We start from the raw sequence: 17702 nt of genomic DNA, 5'->3' as shown, positions 1-17702 counted from the left end.
CTGGAATGGATTTACTTTGTATTTGTCATCTAGAGAGGCCAGAAAGCTTCCTGAGTGCATAACGCTGGAATCCAGTTCACATTATTTTGTGCCACAGCATCTGACATCCTGCCAGCAAGGAGTACACAATCTGTGTGCAATAAGACTAAATAAAAGTGGGTATTGCCAGGTGAGGGTTTTTTCCTCGTCTGAATGGAAAATACTTCTACCTTTATCTTTAATGTGCTAAGGAGGCTGCCTGCCTGACCCTAAGCATCTTTCCTCATTGGCATAGAAAAATTAAGACATCCTCCAGATCTACGTTATCAGAAGTCAAGTTGGGACCACAGTCACATTATCCTCTTCCAGCAGCCTCAGACACTGAAGATGGGAGCCATGTGTGGTTAAGAGTTAGCTCACCTCAGACCCTCCAGTACCCTAGAAATAGCAGTTGAAATATAGATGAATAGGAGCCAGGCGTGGTGCCACACATCTTTAATCCCAGCACTCAGGGAGACTGAGACAGGGGCATTTCTGTGAGTTCAAGGCCAGCCTGGTCTACAAGTCCAGGGCAGAGAAGGCTACACAGAAAAACCTGTCTTTAAAGATTAAAAAAAAAAAAAAGAAAAGAAATATAAATGAAAAAGTGTTCACACAGTTCAATTCCCAGCACCCACATGGCAGCTCACAACCATCTGTAACTCCTGTTCCAGGGACTCTAACACCTTAGCCTCTTCAGACACTAGACACACACACGGTACACAGACATATGTGAAGGCAAAATACCCATACACATAAAAAATTAAATTAAATAATTTTAAGAGATCTTGCTTTTTAAGTATCCCCAGCTAATCTAAATATTGTATCCCAGAAAGAACATGGACTCCAGAAAACCAGACATTTATCTTGTGTAGTAGGCCTGCATTTTAGTAAAGACAATGCTAGATATAAGAAGGAGTAAGAAAAATTATTGGTTTTTCAGTGGAAATTGTATTGTGTGTGTTTGTAGCAGCTGTACATCATGAGCAAACAGGAGAATGTGCCTGCTGTTACTGTCCCAGGCAATGTCCAGCATACATATGCCATGGTCTCTGGAAGCCAGGAGAAGCCTTTGGAAAAGGCCACCTACCCAGCCTCAGCAACCATGCTCCAGTACAATCCAGGGAGTGCAAACTTACAGAACCCACACATTGTGATCCAGAATCCAGCTGGAGTGACAGGCCTGCAGGCTCAGCCCACCGGCCTCCAATATCCGGCAGGAATGGCTGGTGTGCAGATGCCATCAGGAGCCATCCAGTACTCACCAGAAATAACGAGTGCCCAGATCCTGCTTGGATACCCTCAGAATCCCCTGAACACTGTCCCTGGGCCCACACAGACCCCAGGCTCTCTCCAGTGGAACATGTCCTTTATGTCCTTTCCTGAGTTTGATCCCAAGAAATTCATAAATGAAGAGGTCAGAACATTAGGGGTGAGTATGATGTCATCTCTTCAGCCTTGTAAGCCTACCTCTGGTACCTTAGATGGGGTCAGAGGGCAAAGGAGGCTCTCGGCTCCTTAAGACTAGGGCTAGGGTAATGCCGCAAATGGCAGGCCCACTCTGCAATCCTCAGCACCGCCACCCCCCCCCCCCCCCCCAGTTCATTGAGCAGCCATCTCTTTCAGCAGAAGTTTCACTAGAAAGACCATTGCCCTGGGTGAGTGGCCCAGGTTTCCTAGAGTGTTGAACAATTATTAATTTTTAATTACCAGAGCATAGTTTGTATCCCAAATGTATCCGAGCCACGTCTTACACTAAAGACTGTCTATCAAGAATCCAAACGCTGGTCCCAAGCACCAAGAAAGGCTAGAGTTGTAGGTGGGAAGATAAGCAACAGTGATGTTTCATAGGCATTGTAATTCTGTGTTAGGCTTTCTATCCTGTTAATTAGTACTGGTGAAATGCCTGTTGATCCTGGTGGACAGCTATTTAAAAGCATTTGAGAATCCAAGTTCAAACCCAAGTTTTCACTACTCAGGGTACACATTGGTGTCACCTGCGGAACCTTAAAGCACACCTGGAACAGACTCCACCCAGATGTGTTGGCATGGTCTACATGTTGGTCTAGGTGAACCCCAATACCACTCATACCTCAAGTAGCTCTGGAGCACAGCCAGGATGACAAAGTGCAGCTCAGCAGCTCACAGCCCAGCCTGGCTCTCTCACCAGTTTTCTCTCTGCTCTTTCTACAGGCCATCCAGATCCTCATTGGCCTGTTCCATTTATTCTCTGCATTCAACCCTCAATTATACCAGACTCTTTCTGTGCTGGGCTTATCAGGGTACCTGGTCTGGGGAGGACTGTCTGTGAGTACAAGGTCATATGGCCTCTTTTCTAAATCATCAAAGGAGAACTGGGGGGGTGGGGGCGTAAAATGACGCTTGGACTCCATTCCCAGTCATATAACCCTTACAGCTTAGAAGTCTGCAGGCTGCCAAGGGCTGAAGAGCTCAGATATCCCCGCCCTGGCAACTTCACCTCCTGACTATAAAGAACTTTTGGCTGCAAACATTCATTACCATATTATTACCAGAGCTTTTCGGGTCAAAGCCTAGGCTATGCAGCATGAACAAGCCAGGCTCCAGTACCCACCCCTAATAGACCAACTGAAGAAACAGGTCAAAAAAAAAGAAAAGAAAGATGATTTACTCACTGTGACCACAGTGAGAAAAGGAACAAATAAAGAGGCCCAGAGATGCCTCCCCCAAATCTATCTTGGGGTTTAGGTTTAAGTAAAGGGTAAGTAAGTACCCTTACATAAGTAAGCAGTCAGGGTCAAGGTGTGGTCCTATCTGTCACTGGCCCACCATTGCCTCAGCTCCAGTCTGTCCTGCAAAGTGAGCTGACAAGGTGACAGAGCTGTGTGAAATCTCCTAGGAAGCAAGTTTTTCCTCCGGCCAGTACCAAGCTTCAGCTTTTTGCTTCCTCTAGCATAGACACCCAGAGCAATTTTTTTTCTTTTTCTTTCTTTTTTTGGCTTTTTGAGACAGGGTTTCTCAGTGTAGCCCTGGCTGTCCTGACTTGCTTTGTAGACCAGGCTGACCTCAAACTCACAGAGATCCACCTCCTTCTGCTTCTCAGAATGCTGGGGTTAAAGGCATGCGCCACCATGCCCAGCTCCCAGAGCAATTTTAATCCTTTTTATTTTTACATTGTTTTAATGCCCTAATATATGTACATCGGGGTCCACAGTTCCATGCTATACATAGCATCTACTTCCCACCCATGAAAGCAACTGCAAACTTTTCAGGAATTAATTAAGCAAGTCGTTTAACCATTTAGTGATAGGAAATTGCCTATTGCAGGTAAACAGTCCTGAGAAAGGCCTTCCTGTACCCTGCAGAGAACTCACCAGCAGATGGCAGACATTGGCAAGCACAGAGTGTATATTTGAAAGCAAAGGGATAGAAGAAACAAGGTTCATCCAGAAGGACAGACGTCTCTTAAGGGGCTTACCTTGGGAGTTAGGATGCAGGTCACTCAGGGTCACGCAAAACATCACGGAAGAAAAAAAAAACCCGAGTCAGTGACCCGTTACCTGGAAAATTTGAATGAAATTCACAGGCAATAAAGGATGAGTTTAAGAGGAGTTCTAATATAGAAAGATTTTTTTTTAAAAAACAGAAAGGAAGCCAAGCCTTCAAGCCTGGGTTGCCAGGAAAAGTGAGGGGTACTTCCAACAACAGGAAAGCCCAGGGAGCGGCTGGGTGAACACTGAGATCATGCCTACTGAAATGAGTTAATCTTCTGGGCTTATTGAGGAATCAGCTAATTGGGATCTTGAGGGCTTTTTTGTTTTGTTTTGTTTTGTTTTGTTTTTCTGACACATCCAGGCAGCTGTGTCACTTGAAAGCTCACCCCCACATGAATGAGAACTCCCAAAAAACTACATCTCCTGAGTTATTTGCAAAACCTGCAGACTACTCCCTGAAAGAGTTTCCTCTCCCTCTGCACCACCACACCAGCTAAACAAATGACACCTGCACACTGATCTTCTATCTGGAGAAATAACTATGATTTCTCATTAATTCTAGTGACTTTCAGATCTGCTGGGATTTCTCGTTGGCTCTTGTACCATCTGCTGAAAAGGCACTGTCAAACCATATTCAATTTTATCTCATCCTCTTGTCACATCACACTAGTTTGATGCCCCACTCCTGAGTTATTGGGTGTCATCTAAGTTTTAGGTTTTTATCCCCCAAACTCAATGATGTAGGAGGAACTTATTGTTTTAAGATTTCAGGTCATCCACTTCAGAGCTCCCTTCTGACTGTACGAACTCAATACACTTAGCCATTTAGAAGTGTTTCATCTCAGTGATCCTTACAAGAGAGAAATACAGGGCTAAGGATATGGTTCAGTGGTCAAGCAGTTGCCCAGCGTGTACACGGCCTTGGGTTCGATCCTTGGCAGTATAGAGTAAAGTGCTGTAAGAAAGAACTATGGTTACCACAATGGTCATTTTACAGATGAGGGAGAAACAGCTTCAACAGTAATTCAGTGATCAACTGTGTGAGAACAGGGACCTCATTAGGACTATCGGGCTAGTCTAGGAGCAGGGAAAGATGACTTAGTAGCAGATATGAAATAGGAGCCCAATTTCTTCTCTCTCAGCCTCAGTACTATGACCACTATACTACCCTGCCCCTAACTTCCCAGGATAAGACCATGGTCAAGGATAAGACAGTGTCAGCAGTGAATAAGTTTGGAAACTTGAGGAGACCATCAAAAAAACATGCTAGGTTGTCCAGTCTAGATACAACACACATTGGTCTTCACAGATATTTATATATTTATATTATCCAGTCTAGATACAACACACATTGGTCTTTACAGATATTTATACTAGGATTCATAACAGTAGAAAATTATAGTTATAAAATAGCAATAAAGTAATTTTATGGTGGGGGATCACCACAAAATGAGGAACTGTATTAAAGGGTTGTAGCATTAGGAAGGTTGAGAACCACTGACTTAGGGAAACCTACATGACCTGAGGTATCTGAGTGCCACAATACGTAGTACTTAAAGTTTGGGACAGCAGTAATGTTGAGCACACAGATTTACATGTCTGAGAAACAAGATTTGTAATTTAATAACACATTCATTTTTTTAATGTCTATGTAGTTTATCATCTCTGGAGCCCTCTCAGTCTGGGCTGAAAAGGATGCCAACAGTTGCATGGTAAGTCACTATGCCATTTCTTTGACAAACTATGAGTCTTAAAATTGCCCCACACTTGGACAGGGAGGTCTTGTAGTAACCCCATGGTCTAGCACTAGGCTCAGGATGTTTACACACTGTTCTCCACCTGATCCTCACAACTCCATTGTGTTTTGTTCTCCCATGTTGTAGAGGAGAAACTGAGGTACAGTATTGCAGAGTAGAGACCCAAAGACCTTTCAGGACAACCAAAGTCCAAGTTGACTGTTTGCATTAAGCTAGCAAGTGACTGCCTGGAAAGAAAAGCTTTGGTGAGAACAGCCTCCAGCACACTTTACAAGGAGCTTTTAAAGACAAAGAACACAGAAAGCTACATCCTGGTTGGTCATTGCAGGAGGGAGTAAAGCAAGCCGGCAGTTTAACAGATGCCAAGTACAGCAGTTAGCTAGAGAATTTCAACCTGGGCTTTGAGCACAGGGTTGGGTGCTCTCACATACAATTTTTCATAGCAGGAGTAGAAAGGAGAGGGGGTCAGTTTAAGATTACACCAAAGAAGCCTCCAGCTGAGACAAGATGAAGAAAAGTTTTCCCTGTCACATTCCCCACTTGTCTCAGTGAATGAGTCAATTGTGGACTCATCCTACTCTAAAGAGGTGTAGTTGTCCCTAAGGACCATTAATTTGGCTGAAGCAGTCCTTTGTTTTACATAATTAGCCATGCAACTTAAAGTGCAGGGCCATACTGTTAATCCAATCTGTTTCACAAGCCCAATTTTTTCACAGCTTTCTTTTTTTTCCAATACAATCAGACACTTAAAGTAGGTATCAGCAAGCAATAGTCAAGATGGAATTTGTGTTTCTAGTCTAGCTATCACCTCTCCTGTATCCATTTTCCTCCTCAGTTCCCAGGTCTGGGACTGAGAGAAGTGGGAATTGAACCATAACTCTATGCACGAGATTCAGGAAGGCATAAAGGGGCAGGGAGGACAAGGGCTACAGCCAATGAAACCTTAATTTTAAAGGGCTCGTAGTCTAGAGATAGTTCATGTGGCATTGTCAGCAATCAGTGGCCTCTGCTTTCTTGACCTGAGTGTGATGGATTTGTGGATTTGTGAGTTTCTGATGTAATGCATCAGGATGCCTGTCTCTATAAGCCAGGCGATATGGACTGAAATTTCCTTTTTGTTTGTTTGTTTGTTTTCAGGGTCACTGGGTATTGTTTACTCTGGACAGGGGAAGTTGAACTGCTTAGTTGAATAATTATAGTGACTTGGTGTAGGGTCAGTCCTAGAAGGTGAGTTCTTGCCCACACCTCTGGGAATCTTTGTCGTAAATCTGAGAGATAGCCCAGCTATATCTTTTGATTGAGGGAAAGATATTCTTCTGACAGAGAGCAGGACACCAGCGTTTTGCTGGCTATCTGTAAGTCTAACTGTGTCTCCTCATCAGAGAACGTGACGATGGCTTTCGTTTTATGCAGAAAGTCACATCTCACAAGACCTTTCTGTTGTTAAACACGTCTCAATTTACTTCCAGCAAACTGAGACCTACTTATACCTTTACAAAATTTTTTAGATTTATTTATGCTCTGCCTGCATGTACTCCTGCACACCAGAAGAGGGCACCAGATCTCATTATGGATAGTTGTAAGCCACCATGTGGTTGTTGGGAATAAAACTCAGGGCCTCTGGAAGAGCAGGCAATGCTTGCTCTTAACCTCTGAGCCATCTCTCTAGCCCCAACCTTTACATTTTTCTAACTTTTATAACTTATCTCTAATATCTGAGGCCAACTAGGTGACAAATGCAATCCTTTTTTAGCAGCTGTCCTTAATCTTTCAGAAAAAAAAAAAAAGACCTAGTGACATTTGTTTAAAATCTCTTTGGCCTGTGTTGGACAGAAGGGAAAATCTGTTCTATTTAGACTGCGTTGTCTGCCAGCAGTCCTCCCATCTTGCCTGGGGGCAATTTTTCTACTTTTTTCAGAGCATAGTAGATTTTGAATTTTCTGATTATAAGGCTCACTGATTGAAAGGAGCATAAATCATAAAAAAAGCAAGGAGTGGAACTTCTTCTTTTCCCACCAGGCTCAGCCAAGAATCTTTTCCCCTTCTATAAGGCTGCTTAGAGCAGGTAGAAAAGGGAGTGGAAGGGGTTCACAGCTTGGAGAACTGTCTCCTTCCCTGTGTGTATCCTGCTTAGATGGCAAAGGCCCTGGATGAGAGCCAACTCTACACAACACACACACACACACACACACACCTCTACACATAGACTGAGGTGAAAAAAAAACAAAACAAGAGAACACTCAAGGAGTGGGACAAGCAGAGGGTTGGGGGTTTCAAAAAAGATTTGGGCCCCCAACAAGAGGGTACAGATGTTAAACCAGGGGGTTTCTCACACCAGATAAAGCACTGGTCAATACAGGAAAACAGAACTGACAGAAACACATAGGCACACAGAAAGATACCTAGTAAAGTTAACCAGGGATGGCCACCACACATTCATACACCTGAAAAGACCAAGGAAGTCCAGCGACCTCACATGGATCCCAGACATTGGATCAGCGACCAAGTCTAGTCTTTTTTTTTTTTTTTTCTCCCCCTCTCTTCTAAACAGAAGGCTTCTTAACCAGAGTTACCTCCAGAAGAAGTAACAAACTAGATGATTGTTTTTAGTTTTTCAAGAAGGGTTTGTCTGTGTTATGTTGGCTGTCCTAAACTCACTTTATAGACTAGGCCAGGCCGGCCTCAAACTCACAGCAGTCTGCCTGCCTCTGCCTCCCAAGTGCTGAAATTAAGGGTGTGTGTCACCACACCTGGCACTAGATAACTCTTATTGAAGGAAATTTAGACAGGGGTAGCAGAGGATCTTAACCACTGCAAACACCAAGATCTCTCCTGGAGCCCTGGAACACCTCAGGTTATAACCTCTAGGAGGACGTCTGTGCCTACTATGTCCCACAGCCTATGACAAGACCTAGAGTTGATCAAACTGGTGAGAGCCTTGTAAAAATCTCAATGGGTTCGCCAAATGTTACCAGGTAGAAACCCAAAGACCACCCAGCACAACCAAAATCCACGTTGACTGCATTAAGCCATGAGGTGACTGTCTGGGAAAAAACACTTTTCACAGAACAGCTTCCAGCACATTTTACAGGAAGCTTTTAAAGGCAAAAAACACAGAAAACTGCATCCTGGTTGGCAGTTACAGGAAGAAGTAAAGCAAGCCAGCAGTTTAACAGAAGCCAAAAATATGCAGTTAGGTAGGCATTTTGACCTTGAGTTTCTAGAATGTGGTTGGGTGCTTTCCCAAAGGACCGTTCATGTTGTGATCAGAAAAGAGGATGGGGATTCAGTTTCAGATTACATTAAAAATGCCTCCAGCTGAGGAAAGGTGGGGGAAATTTTTGTCTTGTCTCTTGTCATAAGAGAAAGGTCAGGCTTTGCCTCAAAGCACACAGTGAGTATGTGACATGGTATGTAATTTGCCTCAAATCACATAGAGAGTATGGACAGAGTCCAGAATTCTCTAGTTCCGAAACTTTTGAATTTGCCTCTGCTACATGATGAATCATGTCTCCCAACAAAACAAATAAACAAAACACACTTAGCAATTTGAAAAGTCATGAAAATTTGCTGTGCACTAACCTGGGGGTGTTTTGCATTAAGTAGAAAACCAGGCCTGGGCTAGATGAAGATGAGCATGTATTTCAGCCATCTCCCTGAGGTATTTTCCACTTTTTCATTAGTTTGACCCAAACAAGTATGCCTGGAATAATTATAGCCTTAACTATAAAGCATAAGTCTCTCTGTCCTCCTTGACTTTCGGAGAGGTGTTCCTCATGTCATGAGCCAGAGAAGAGCCTGTTCATTTTTTGACATGTTCTGCAACCTTAAGGAGCCTCAGCATAAACACAGAGCTGGTCCCAAGCCCTACTTTCCCTGACTTCCTCCCCATGGCTTCTGTCTCTTGGGGAAAGTAGTAAATGAACAGCAGGTTATTTACTAAAGCAAGTCCTGACTCCTAATCCCCAGCCTGCAAGGCAAATTTCTACTTTACAAAAGGAGCACCCCTTTGGCTCCCCAACATCAACTAACCTAATATGTCCCAACAAGATTGGTCAAACATTGCCCGTACCCTCAGGAAAGCCTAATGCCCTTACCAAGTAAGGTGTGTGACATTTCAGGGCCTCTTCCAACTCCGTCTTGCTCAGATGTCTGAGTGTTTTATTTGATTTGGTTTAATTTGGTTGTTTGTCTAGGGGTTTTTGTTTGGTTGGTTGGTTGGTTTGTTGGTTGGTTGGTTGGTTGGTTGGTTGGTTGGGTTGGGTTCTTGAGACAGGTTTTTCTCTGTGCAGCCCTGACTATCCTGGAACTCCCTCTGTAGTCCAGACTGGCTCAGAGATCTGCCTCCCTCTGCCTCCCAAGTACTTTGATTAAAGGCCTGCACCACCACCACAACCACCCCCGTAGCTTGGATGTCTGACTTCTAATTGAAATCTTTCCTTCAATTTCTATGTCTGAAAGCTGCCCCAGACCCAGCCCAAATGTGCCATGTTGATCTTTCTTTTCTTCCCCAGAATCCCACTCTGGGAAGCAGCTTGAGTAGAGACAGGCACTAAACAAGTAAAGGTTGTTGATATCTCCCATGGTGAAGCAGAGCCCTCACTTTGGGAAGTCTTCCCCAGGCTCCAGCCCGGGCCTCACCCTCAGGGTTCTTGTCTTTCTTATGAACTCTTCTTGGGAAGAGCATGGCGTCCCTGCTTCTTCCTTCTGCAAAGCAGGCCAGCAACCTCATCCTGCCTGCACACTAGCCCTCCAAGTCTTACTGTTTCCCTCAGCTGCTTAGCCAGATGTTAATGTTTTCCCAGTGGGTGCCTCCTGCCCTGGAAGGACAAGGCACCAACAATCACTATCTCACTACCAGTGGGGCTCTGCTGAGTTCTGTTGAAGTCTGACTTCTCCAGATAACCATTTGCATTCAGTCTTATACTAGTGGACTCCCTTTTCTCAGTGGGATTTTCACTCCACTGGATCTGGTAACCCCAGATCTTTTAAGGAGTGTCACATAGCCCTCAAGGAAAATTACAGGCCTGACCCTTTCCTGATATGGAGCTTCTTCAGCAAGCACAGGGAATTCCTGGAAGCACCCCACCCTATACTGAGATACTCAGCCTCCAGCAAATGACCTTTAATAGTACCTAGATGTTATCCCCTCAGCTATAAGATAATTAAGTACTGTTTTCTCCTTCATGTGATAGGGCCCCATGTTACTGCATGTAAAAGAGGTACTGCACTGCTGTAAGTAGATTAAGTATCCTGCCACTCTTAGCCCTAGCAAATCAGACATTCACCCACAAACCCCTCCCTACTACCCAAGGTTTATAAATAAAGGCTGCCTGGCAAGGTGGGGGGGGAGGGGGGGGTCTCTTGTACTCATCCACCATAACCAGCTGAGACTACATTTATTCCTGGGAACCACTGCTGGGCACCCAGGGCTTGACTGCTGATTAAGGTGGTCAAGGCAGCTATGGCAGAGCTGCATTGGCAGCTGCTTCCCGGCTGCTGACTCAGTCAGTGCTGACCCCTGGTGAAGCACTGCCAGACCTGCATCTCACCTGACCTGCCTGCCAGTAGGCTTGGCATCAGCCTGCTTCTTATGTCGTGCTTAGCACAGCAGCTCAAATAAGGAGCCGTAACACTTTCCGTATCATCACGGCCTTGTGGAGCTCCCGAGTCTCCCCTGCCTTCTGACACCAGCAATCTCATTCTAAACAAGCTAAACTCTAACACTCCATGGAAAACTCATTTTCCACCTCCCCAAATAAGACCAGGAACTTGGCCTGGTGTGCAGGCCACAGGCCTCACCCTGAGAACTCTAAGCTGCCCACTGAACAAGAAACAGAACTTTGGGACCTTTGCTCTCAAGATCTGTCCGCAAGCAAGCTGCTCCTGGACTAGCCCTCCAGATGCGAATCCAGCCACTCTGCTGGAAGCTGAACTACCCCCAGGGTAAACTAGCAGGCTTCTGCTCCAACCATCCCTACTCTCCCCTTGCTACCCTGTCATCTTTTATCCCCGGCTCCTGCCCGAGTCTTCCCAAATGCTGAACTTTGACCTTTGCTAACATTCCCATCCCTTTATGTCCTTCAGGTGAACAGCAGCATTGGCATGAATGTGGTCAGTTCCATCTTGTCCCTGGGTGGTATCATCACTATCATTATAAATCTGTGCGTTCCCTCTTCCAGTAGTGATGGTCTGAAGGTGAGCATTACAAGTGACTGATTCCAAAGGGTTCTTCAGCACCAGGAGAGCTTATACAATGTTTCTGGAGCAGGCAGGAATTGCCACAGAATCCTATCCTGATATGATCCATAAATTATATAACTTCCACCAAAACCCTGCAATTTCTAAGACAACCACAGAGTTGCCCGTACTACAGCGAAGACTCTGAGATGAAGAGGAAAACGGTCTTGGGGTAGATATACGGCTACTTGTATTGAGCTGCAGCCTGGTCTTCCTTCAGGACTAATCAAGTAGGCCAAGGAAACCCAGCAGAGCAGGAGTGCAGCCATTCCTCAAAAGGAGAGCCTCCCTGGAGGCCCCAGAAGACTTAATCTGGTTGACAGAATTTAGCTTTGACAGGGCACGGCGGGAAACCAGGCAAGGTTGCTGCCCTCTGGAGTCCAGCCCTGGGCAACAGGATGAACTGACAAAGAGGTAGACTGTGGTCGTGGGGGATTTAGACCTATTCTTCTGGAAAGGGGCTGTTGGGCAACAGGCAGTTCTGTCATCACAGAGCATGCTCGCCCCCGTAGTGTTGTGTAGAACAAAAGCTTAGGATTCCAGTAGTCCCGAGACCAAACCCTGGGATTCCCATCTTCTCCTGGAAAGGAAACGTGTGGGGAGGAGGGGACATTCTCCCAGAACCCCACCTATACAATCCACTGTGGATAGGGCCACAGTCCAAAGTACACTGCGCTCAGTCCTGCCCTCAAAACTCTGATTCAGGCAAGACCACAGGGATCAAACAAGCTAAGGCAGGTAGGACTGATGGTCCCAAGCTCAATGGAACATCCCAACTCATAGTAAGGACCCCCAGATCCTCATGTAAGTTCATAGTCAGGGCACTTATTAGGGCCCACCAGTTAGGTATAGTCTCAAAATTAGAGTAGGTTTTTTTTTCTTTTATAAACAAATAGTTTTTATAGAGAGAGGAAGGAAACATGACCTCAGGGCAAGGAATCTAGAGTACTTCCACACCCGTCCTACTAGTCATCCACAGAAATCTGTTCTCTGGAGAATTGTTTGAACTCCAGGCTTTTGGTACAAACAGCAAGTGAGCTCTGGAGGCCATAAAATTCCACAATAAAGCAATGCAGTGGCCAACAGGTGGAAGTTGGGGTGTATTGAACAGATGCATAGATGCATAAAAGCACTAATAGCATCTACACCAAGGCACCACACACAGACACTGCCTCCAGTCTTCCAGGTGAGGCCTATGGAGTTTGCTTTAAGAGAGCTAATGAAGACGGTCATCTAAGTCAACCCTGAAGTCTGAAATGGCCCCATTTACTCTCTGCCTCTAGAATGAACAGACAGTCAATACGAAGGCAATCTCTGGTATTCTCCTCCCCTTCTCCTTCCTGGAATTCATCCTCACCTGTGTGGTCTCACATTTTGGGTGCCAGGCTGTCTGCTGGACTCATTTTGAGGTAAGTATTGTGCTTTATTCTAGGAATTAGAGGCTGCTCTAGGAAGGTTTAGCAAGAGGTGACTAGAGTTTGAGAGAAGTGAGGACCAAGAAGGTATATCAGATAAGTTTGCTGCATAACACACTATCCCCAAACCAAGTACCTTATAACAGAAAGCATTTACTTCAGCGGTTCTCAGCCTAGAGGTCAAACACCAGACATCCTGCATATCAGATATTTATATTATGATTCCTAACAGTAGCAAAACTACAGTTATGAAGTAGCAACAAAAATAATTTTATGCTTGGGGACCACCACAACATGTGGAACTATATTAAAGGGTTGTAGTATTAGTAAGGTGGAGAACCACTGACTTACCTGGTTCTTGGTTCTGAGTATCATCCCTTTGTACTGTGAACATGATGCCCTCGTCCATTGATCTCAGATGGACTCACTCCTTAATCCACAGCCAGCTGCCAGGTGGGCTTCAGGAGAGCTGGTAGCCAGCTCTCTGAGGCTAGTTCATTTCTGCTCCTGTATTAACTTGCCCTCAGGTATGCCACCTCGAGTTTCCTCAAAGGGCAGCTGGCTGTAATCCCTTACAGGCAAGCACTCTAGTCCTTGTTTGTGCCCTCTTGCTGATGTCCTACAGCCAAAGTCACTCACATGGCGAAACTTAGAACCTATGAGCAGAAGATCAGCTCCAGCTCTAAGGAGAAAAGCTACAAAGTCACCTGAGGAGCATGAATAGGAGGATTTGAGACGGTGGTGATGGTGGTGGTGGTGGTCGTCGTGGTGGTTGTTTTCAATGAAGTTACTAACACTTCTAAAAGAAGCAAACCATGTTTATCCCCATTCCAGGATTCTAAACATTCTGTCTAATTCCTTCACCATGCTTGAAGTCCAGGGTCCAGTTTGGAATATGAACCTTGTTGACATAGCAACCTAGAAACTAAAAAACAACTTTGGGGCTGAGAATGCATGTTAAGAGCTCATTGCCATACAGGAAACCGCGGGTTGATCTCCAGCCCTACATAAACCAGGCATGGTGGAATGGACCTATAATCCCAGAACTTTGGAGGTAGAAGCAAGAGAATAGAAATTCAAGGTCATCCTTGGCTATTTGTCAAGTTTGAGGCCAACCTGGACTACATGAAGCTCTATCTCAAAAATAATCACAATAATAATTAAAGCAAATTCTACTAATATACCCAACAGAGTCTAGTGAGAAAAAAAATCAGATAACTCCAATGTTATCTGGTGGATCTTCCATTCACCAGAGAACTAAAATGCTCAGGACAGTCACTGTTCCACAAAATTCTAAAATCCTATGGTGCAGTCTGGAGATATAGCTCAGTGGTTAACAGCACTGGCTGCTCTTCTGGGGGACCCAGGTTCAATTCCCAGCATCCACATGGCAGCTTACAACTGTTTATAAGCCCAGACCCATGGAATCTGGTGTCTTTTTCTGCCCTCTACAGGTGACCAGGCAAGCATATGGTGCACAGTCATATATGCAAGCAAAACATCCACATGCACAGAATAAATTATTTGTTTAATTTATCCTAAGGAGTAATATTACCCACCTGGTGGCAGAGAAGATTGGTTCATTGGGAATCAGCTCAGCTTTGAGGAAGGGCCTGCCATTGTTTTCTGCTGCTTCCTGGATGTGTCTCCCTAGCCCACATTTCTCTGGCGTCCTAATGTCTAGCAACACTCTCGCTTTCTCCTAAGAGACCTCCTTTTTCATCTCAGGAAAGACAGGCAATTCTCTGAGCAACATCAGTTCATATGTAGTGGTCCTTTTGCTAATATAAGTTCCCCAAAATCTCTGGGCATGTTTGTGTGCCAGGTTATGGATTTTGCAACTTGACAAAAGCCTCATTATTAATTGCATTCTAGATAGACCCTCTCCTCTCTGGGACCAAGGCCATAAGATTTTTAGAAGCTTTTCAGTGTAGCCAAGGGGCCTCACTAAAGACTAGAGACATGATCCAGTAATATGCTGGCTGTACAAGCTCAAAGACCTGAGTGCAGATGGCCAGCACTCACATCAAAAGGCAGGCTCTGCAGCATGTGTCCCTAACCCCAGCACTGGGGCTCAGGGAAGGCAGGGTAGAGACAGACAGAGCTCACTGACCAGCCAGTCTAGCCAGTCAGTGAGCTCCAGGTGCAGTGAGAGATCCTGTCTCAATAAAATAAAATGGAGAGCAGCTGGGGAAAGACACACCAAGTCCATCTCTGGCCTCCATATGCATGTGCGCACACACATTCACACATCTCCCTCCCATGCACTTGTGCACACACACTTTAAAAAAAAAAAACCACATACACAGTCTTACTTAGCATGGGGTTGTATCGACACCTTCTTTTCTGTGCGGGTCTATCCCTAATTTGACATTTATTGTTAGGCCTAAAATTTAATTTGAATGGCGTTTCTCAATTGATAGCTTCAGAAATACAACCCCAAGATGTAATCGCTCACCCAGCAGGCATTTGGCACATGATCCTCTGGGTCTTGTGCCCAGTTCTGATCTGCTGGGATTGCCAAGGTTCACAGTCGGTTTGCCGAGATACCCAGAGGTTAGGTGGTCTTGGATAGATGTTTACACGAGTCTGGCAGTTGGCAAACTGGCTGTGCACAGAAAAAAACTAGGCCTCATTATTCATCAGGTCAATCCAGACTGCTTTTTGTTCCAATGAGTGTCAAGAAAGATCAAGTCCAAGTAAGCAAAAACTTCACAGGTCTCTGCTTATACCCTCACTGGTATTGTTGTCTCCTTAGCCAAGGGAAATCATGTGACCAAGCCCAGCATACATGAGACAGGGTCTACCCAAGGCTTGGAAAGAGGAAGGGAAAGAAGTTACAGCCTCTCTTGACGTTCCTGACAGATGACACTGACGGCTTTCTGTCCTTTGTCTTTCAGAACATGGCAGTGATCTCCACCATGTTTGGTGGCAACACAGTCAACACTACCACTGCACCTGTCAACACCACCAGCCCAGACAGTGCCACCAACATGCCAGTGCAGCCCACCCTCCCCAATCATGTTCCCCCTGAACACTCATACGAACATGTTGCTGATCTTACCCAGAAATAGCTGGAATAGTGGGATGCCCATTTCAGTGGCAAGGAAGTGCTGCTGCTGCTTCATGAAACACCTGCAACCTTGACCCTGGCCAAGGCAAACCTCCATTTTCCACCTTTTTACTCTTAACCTTCCCTTTGGTCTGTTATTAATGTGCTTTTCTAATTCATAAATGTTTTCCCTCTGACCTTAGGGCTCTTTTAACTTTAACAAACTGCATACAAGGTTGTGGTTTTTTTTTGTTGTTGTTCTGTTTCTCCAGTTGTATGCTTACTGTTGAGAAGCCAATTCTATAATAGTAGAGGCCAACTGTCCGTTCCGCCTCTAATCCACCTCTCTCCACTCTAATCATGAAGAGTAACTGTCCCCACCCACAGAACATGAGCATCAGAACAAAAGGTATGAACTGCCCAACCATGGTGTGTGTCCCCAGCACTCCTGGGTATGTGACAACCCTGGCATGTGTCCCAGCACTCCTGGGTGTGTGAGTGAGATAGCTGCCTGCCTGCCAGAACTGGAGCAAGCAAGCCACTCAAGGCCAAGAAAAAGAGCTCTCTGGGTTGGGCAATGGTAGAGATACGAACTTCAACCCCTCTATTACTTCATGAAGGGGCACCTGCCTCAATTGCACAAAAGGGTTCTATGGACTAACAGGACCTTCCAGCCTGTAGTAGACCCTCATCACTTCCCAGGCCCCCCTTCTGCCATTTCCAGAGTCCTTATATGGGCAACATGGGCAAATGCTGTATAGGATCCATGTTTCCGGTGCCATTCAACATCATGGCCGTGGCTCTTTCAGATCCCTAAGGCTGCTTCCAACTGAAGAATCTACCAGGACCAAAAAGCCTTGCTTTCACTAGTCTGACCTTTGCTCCTAGCACTGCTTCATTAAGTACCTATGTTCAAGCATTTTTTTCACACGTGTATGCATATGTGTTTGATGTATATGGAAGTGCATAATTGTGCAAGGGTGTGTGAGTGTGCTTGTATGTGTGTGTGAATGTGTATGCATGCATATAGAGAACAATTTCAGGTGTTGTTTCTCAGGCATTCTCTTCAACCCCTTGAGAAAGAAACGTTTTACTGGTATGGAACTCACCAAGTAGACTAGGCTGGCAATCCAGTGAGGCCTGGGAATCTGCCTGTTACATGTCCCTAGGCCTAGAATGCCAGGCATGTGCCATCATGCCTGACCTTTTCTGTTGTTGTTGTTGTTGTTGTTGTTGTTGTTACTGTTGTTGTTTCTGGTTGTTGTTGTGTTGTCTTGTCTTGTTTTTCAAGACAAGGTTTTTCTGTGTCACCTTGTCAATCCTGGATTCGCTCTGTAGTCCAGGCTGGCTTGAACTTGCCTGCTGCCTCCCAGGTGCTGGGATTAAAGGTATGCACCACCACCATCAAGCTCTGACATTTTCTTTTTAACATGGACTCTATGGGTCAAACCCAGGTCTTTATGTTTGCAAACAAGCACTTTACCAGCTGTCTCTTCAGCCCCTCAGGTATCTCTTTTCTACTTATAATAAGGAAGGGTAGGAAGGGCCAAAAATTGAACAAAGAGTCAAAACTTCCATATTGCAGCATCCACTACCCTGAAGCCCCCATAGTCCCAACTCTGGTGACACATCATATTACTAGTCACCAGAGGGCCCTGCAATTGCCTTTATCTTCAATAACGGAGTTCTTGATTCACTCAAATGCACTCTAGTGCAATAGTCACAGTGCTAGGAAGACAGTGGGCAA

General features: G+C 45.1%; 1 protein-coding gene across 1 annotated transcript; it reads left to right on the top strand.

Annotated features, from left to right (window-relative positions):
• Positions 1-1000: 1000 nt before the first annotated feature.
• On the top strand, positions 1001-15977 carry Ms4a18 (membrane spanning 4-domains A18). Its single transcript, XM_051146907.1, has 7 exons — positions 1001-1450; positions 2212-2325; positions 5147-5203; positions 11336-11432; positions 12727-12737; positions 12781-12897; positions 15804-15977. The coding sequence occupies exons 1-7, from the start codon at positions 1001-1003 to the stop codon at positions 15975-15977; spliced, it is 1020 nt and encodes a 339-aa protein (XP_051002864.1).
• The last annotated feature ends 1725 nt before the right edge of the window (positions 15978-17702 follow it).

The sequence above is a fragment of the Acomys russatus genome, chromosome 5 (genome assembly GCF_903995435.1).
Source record: "Acomys russatus chromosome 5, mAcoRus1.1, whole genome shotgun sequence".
Lineage (NCBI taxonomy): Eukaryota > Metazoa > Chordata > Mammalia > Rodentia > Muridae > Acomys > Acomys russatus.
The sequence above is the reverse complement of the archived record's forward strand: the minus strand, read 5'-3'. Positions and strand labels throughout refer to the sequence as shown.

Excerpts from the sequence above, each read along its gene's own strand:
- Ms4a18 (XM_051146907.1), top strand. The coding sequence starts at position 1,001 with ATGAGCAAACAGGAGAATGTGCCTGCTGTTACTGTCCCAGGCAATGTC. Across the intron at positions 2,326-5,146 it reads TGGTCTGGGGAGGACTGTCT|TTTATCATCTCTGGAGCCCT; the intron begins GTGAGTACAAGG and ends ATGTCTATGTAG. Across the intron at positions 5,204-11,335 it reads AGGATGCCAACAGTTGCATG|GTGAACAGCAGCATTGGCAT; the intron begins GTAAGTCACTAT and ends TATGTCCTTCAG.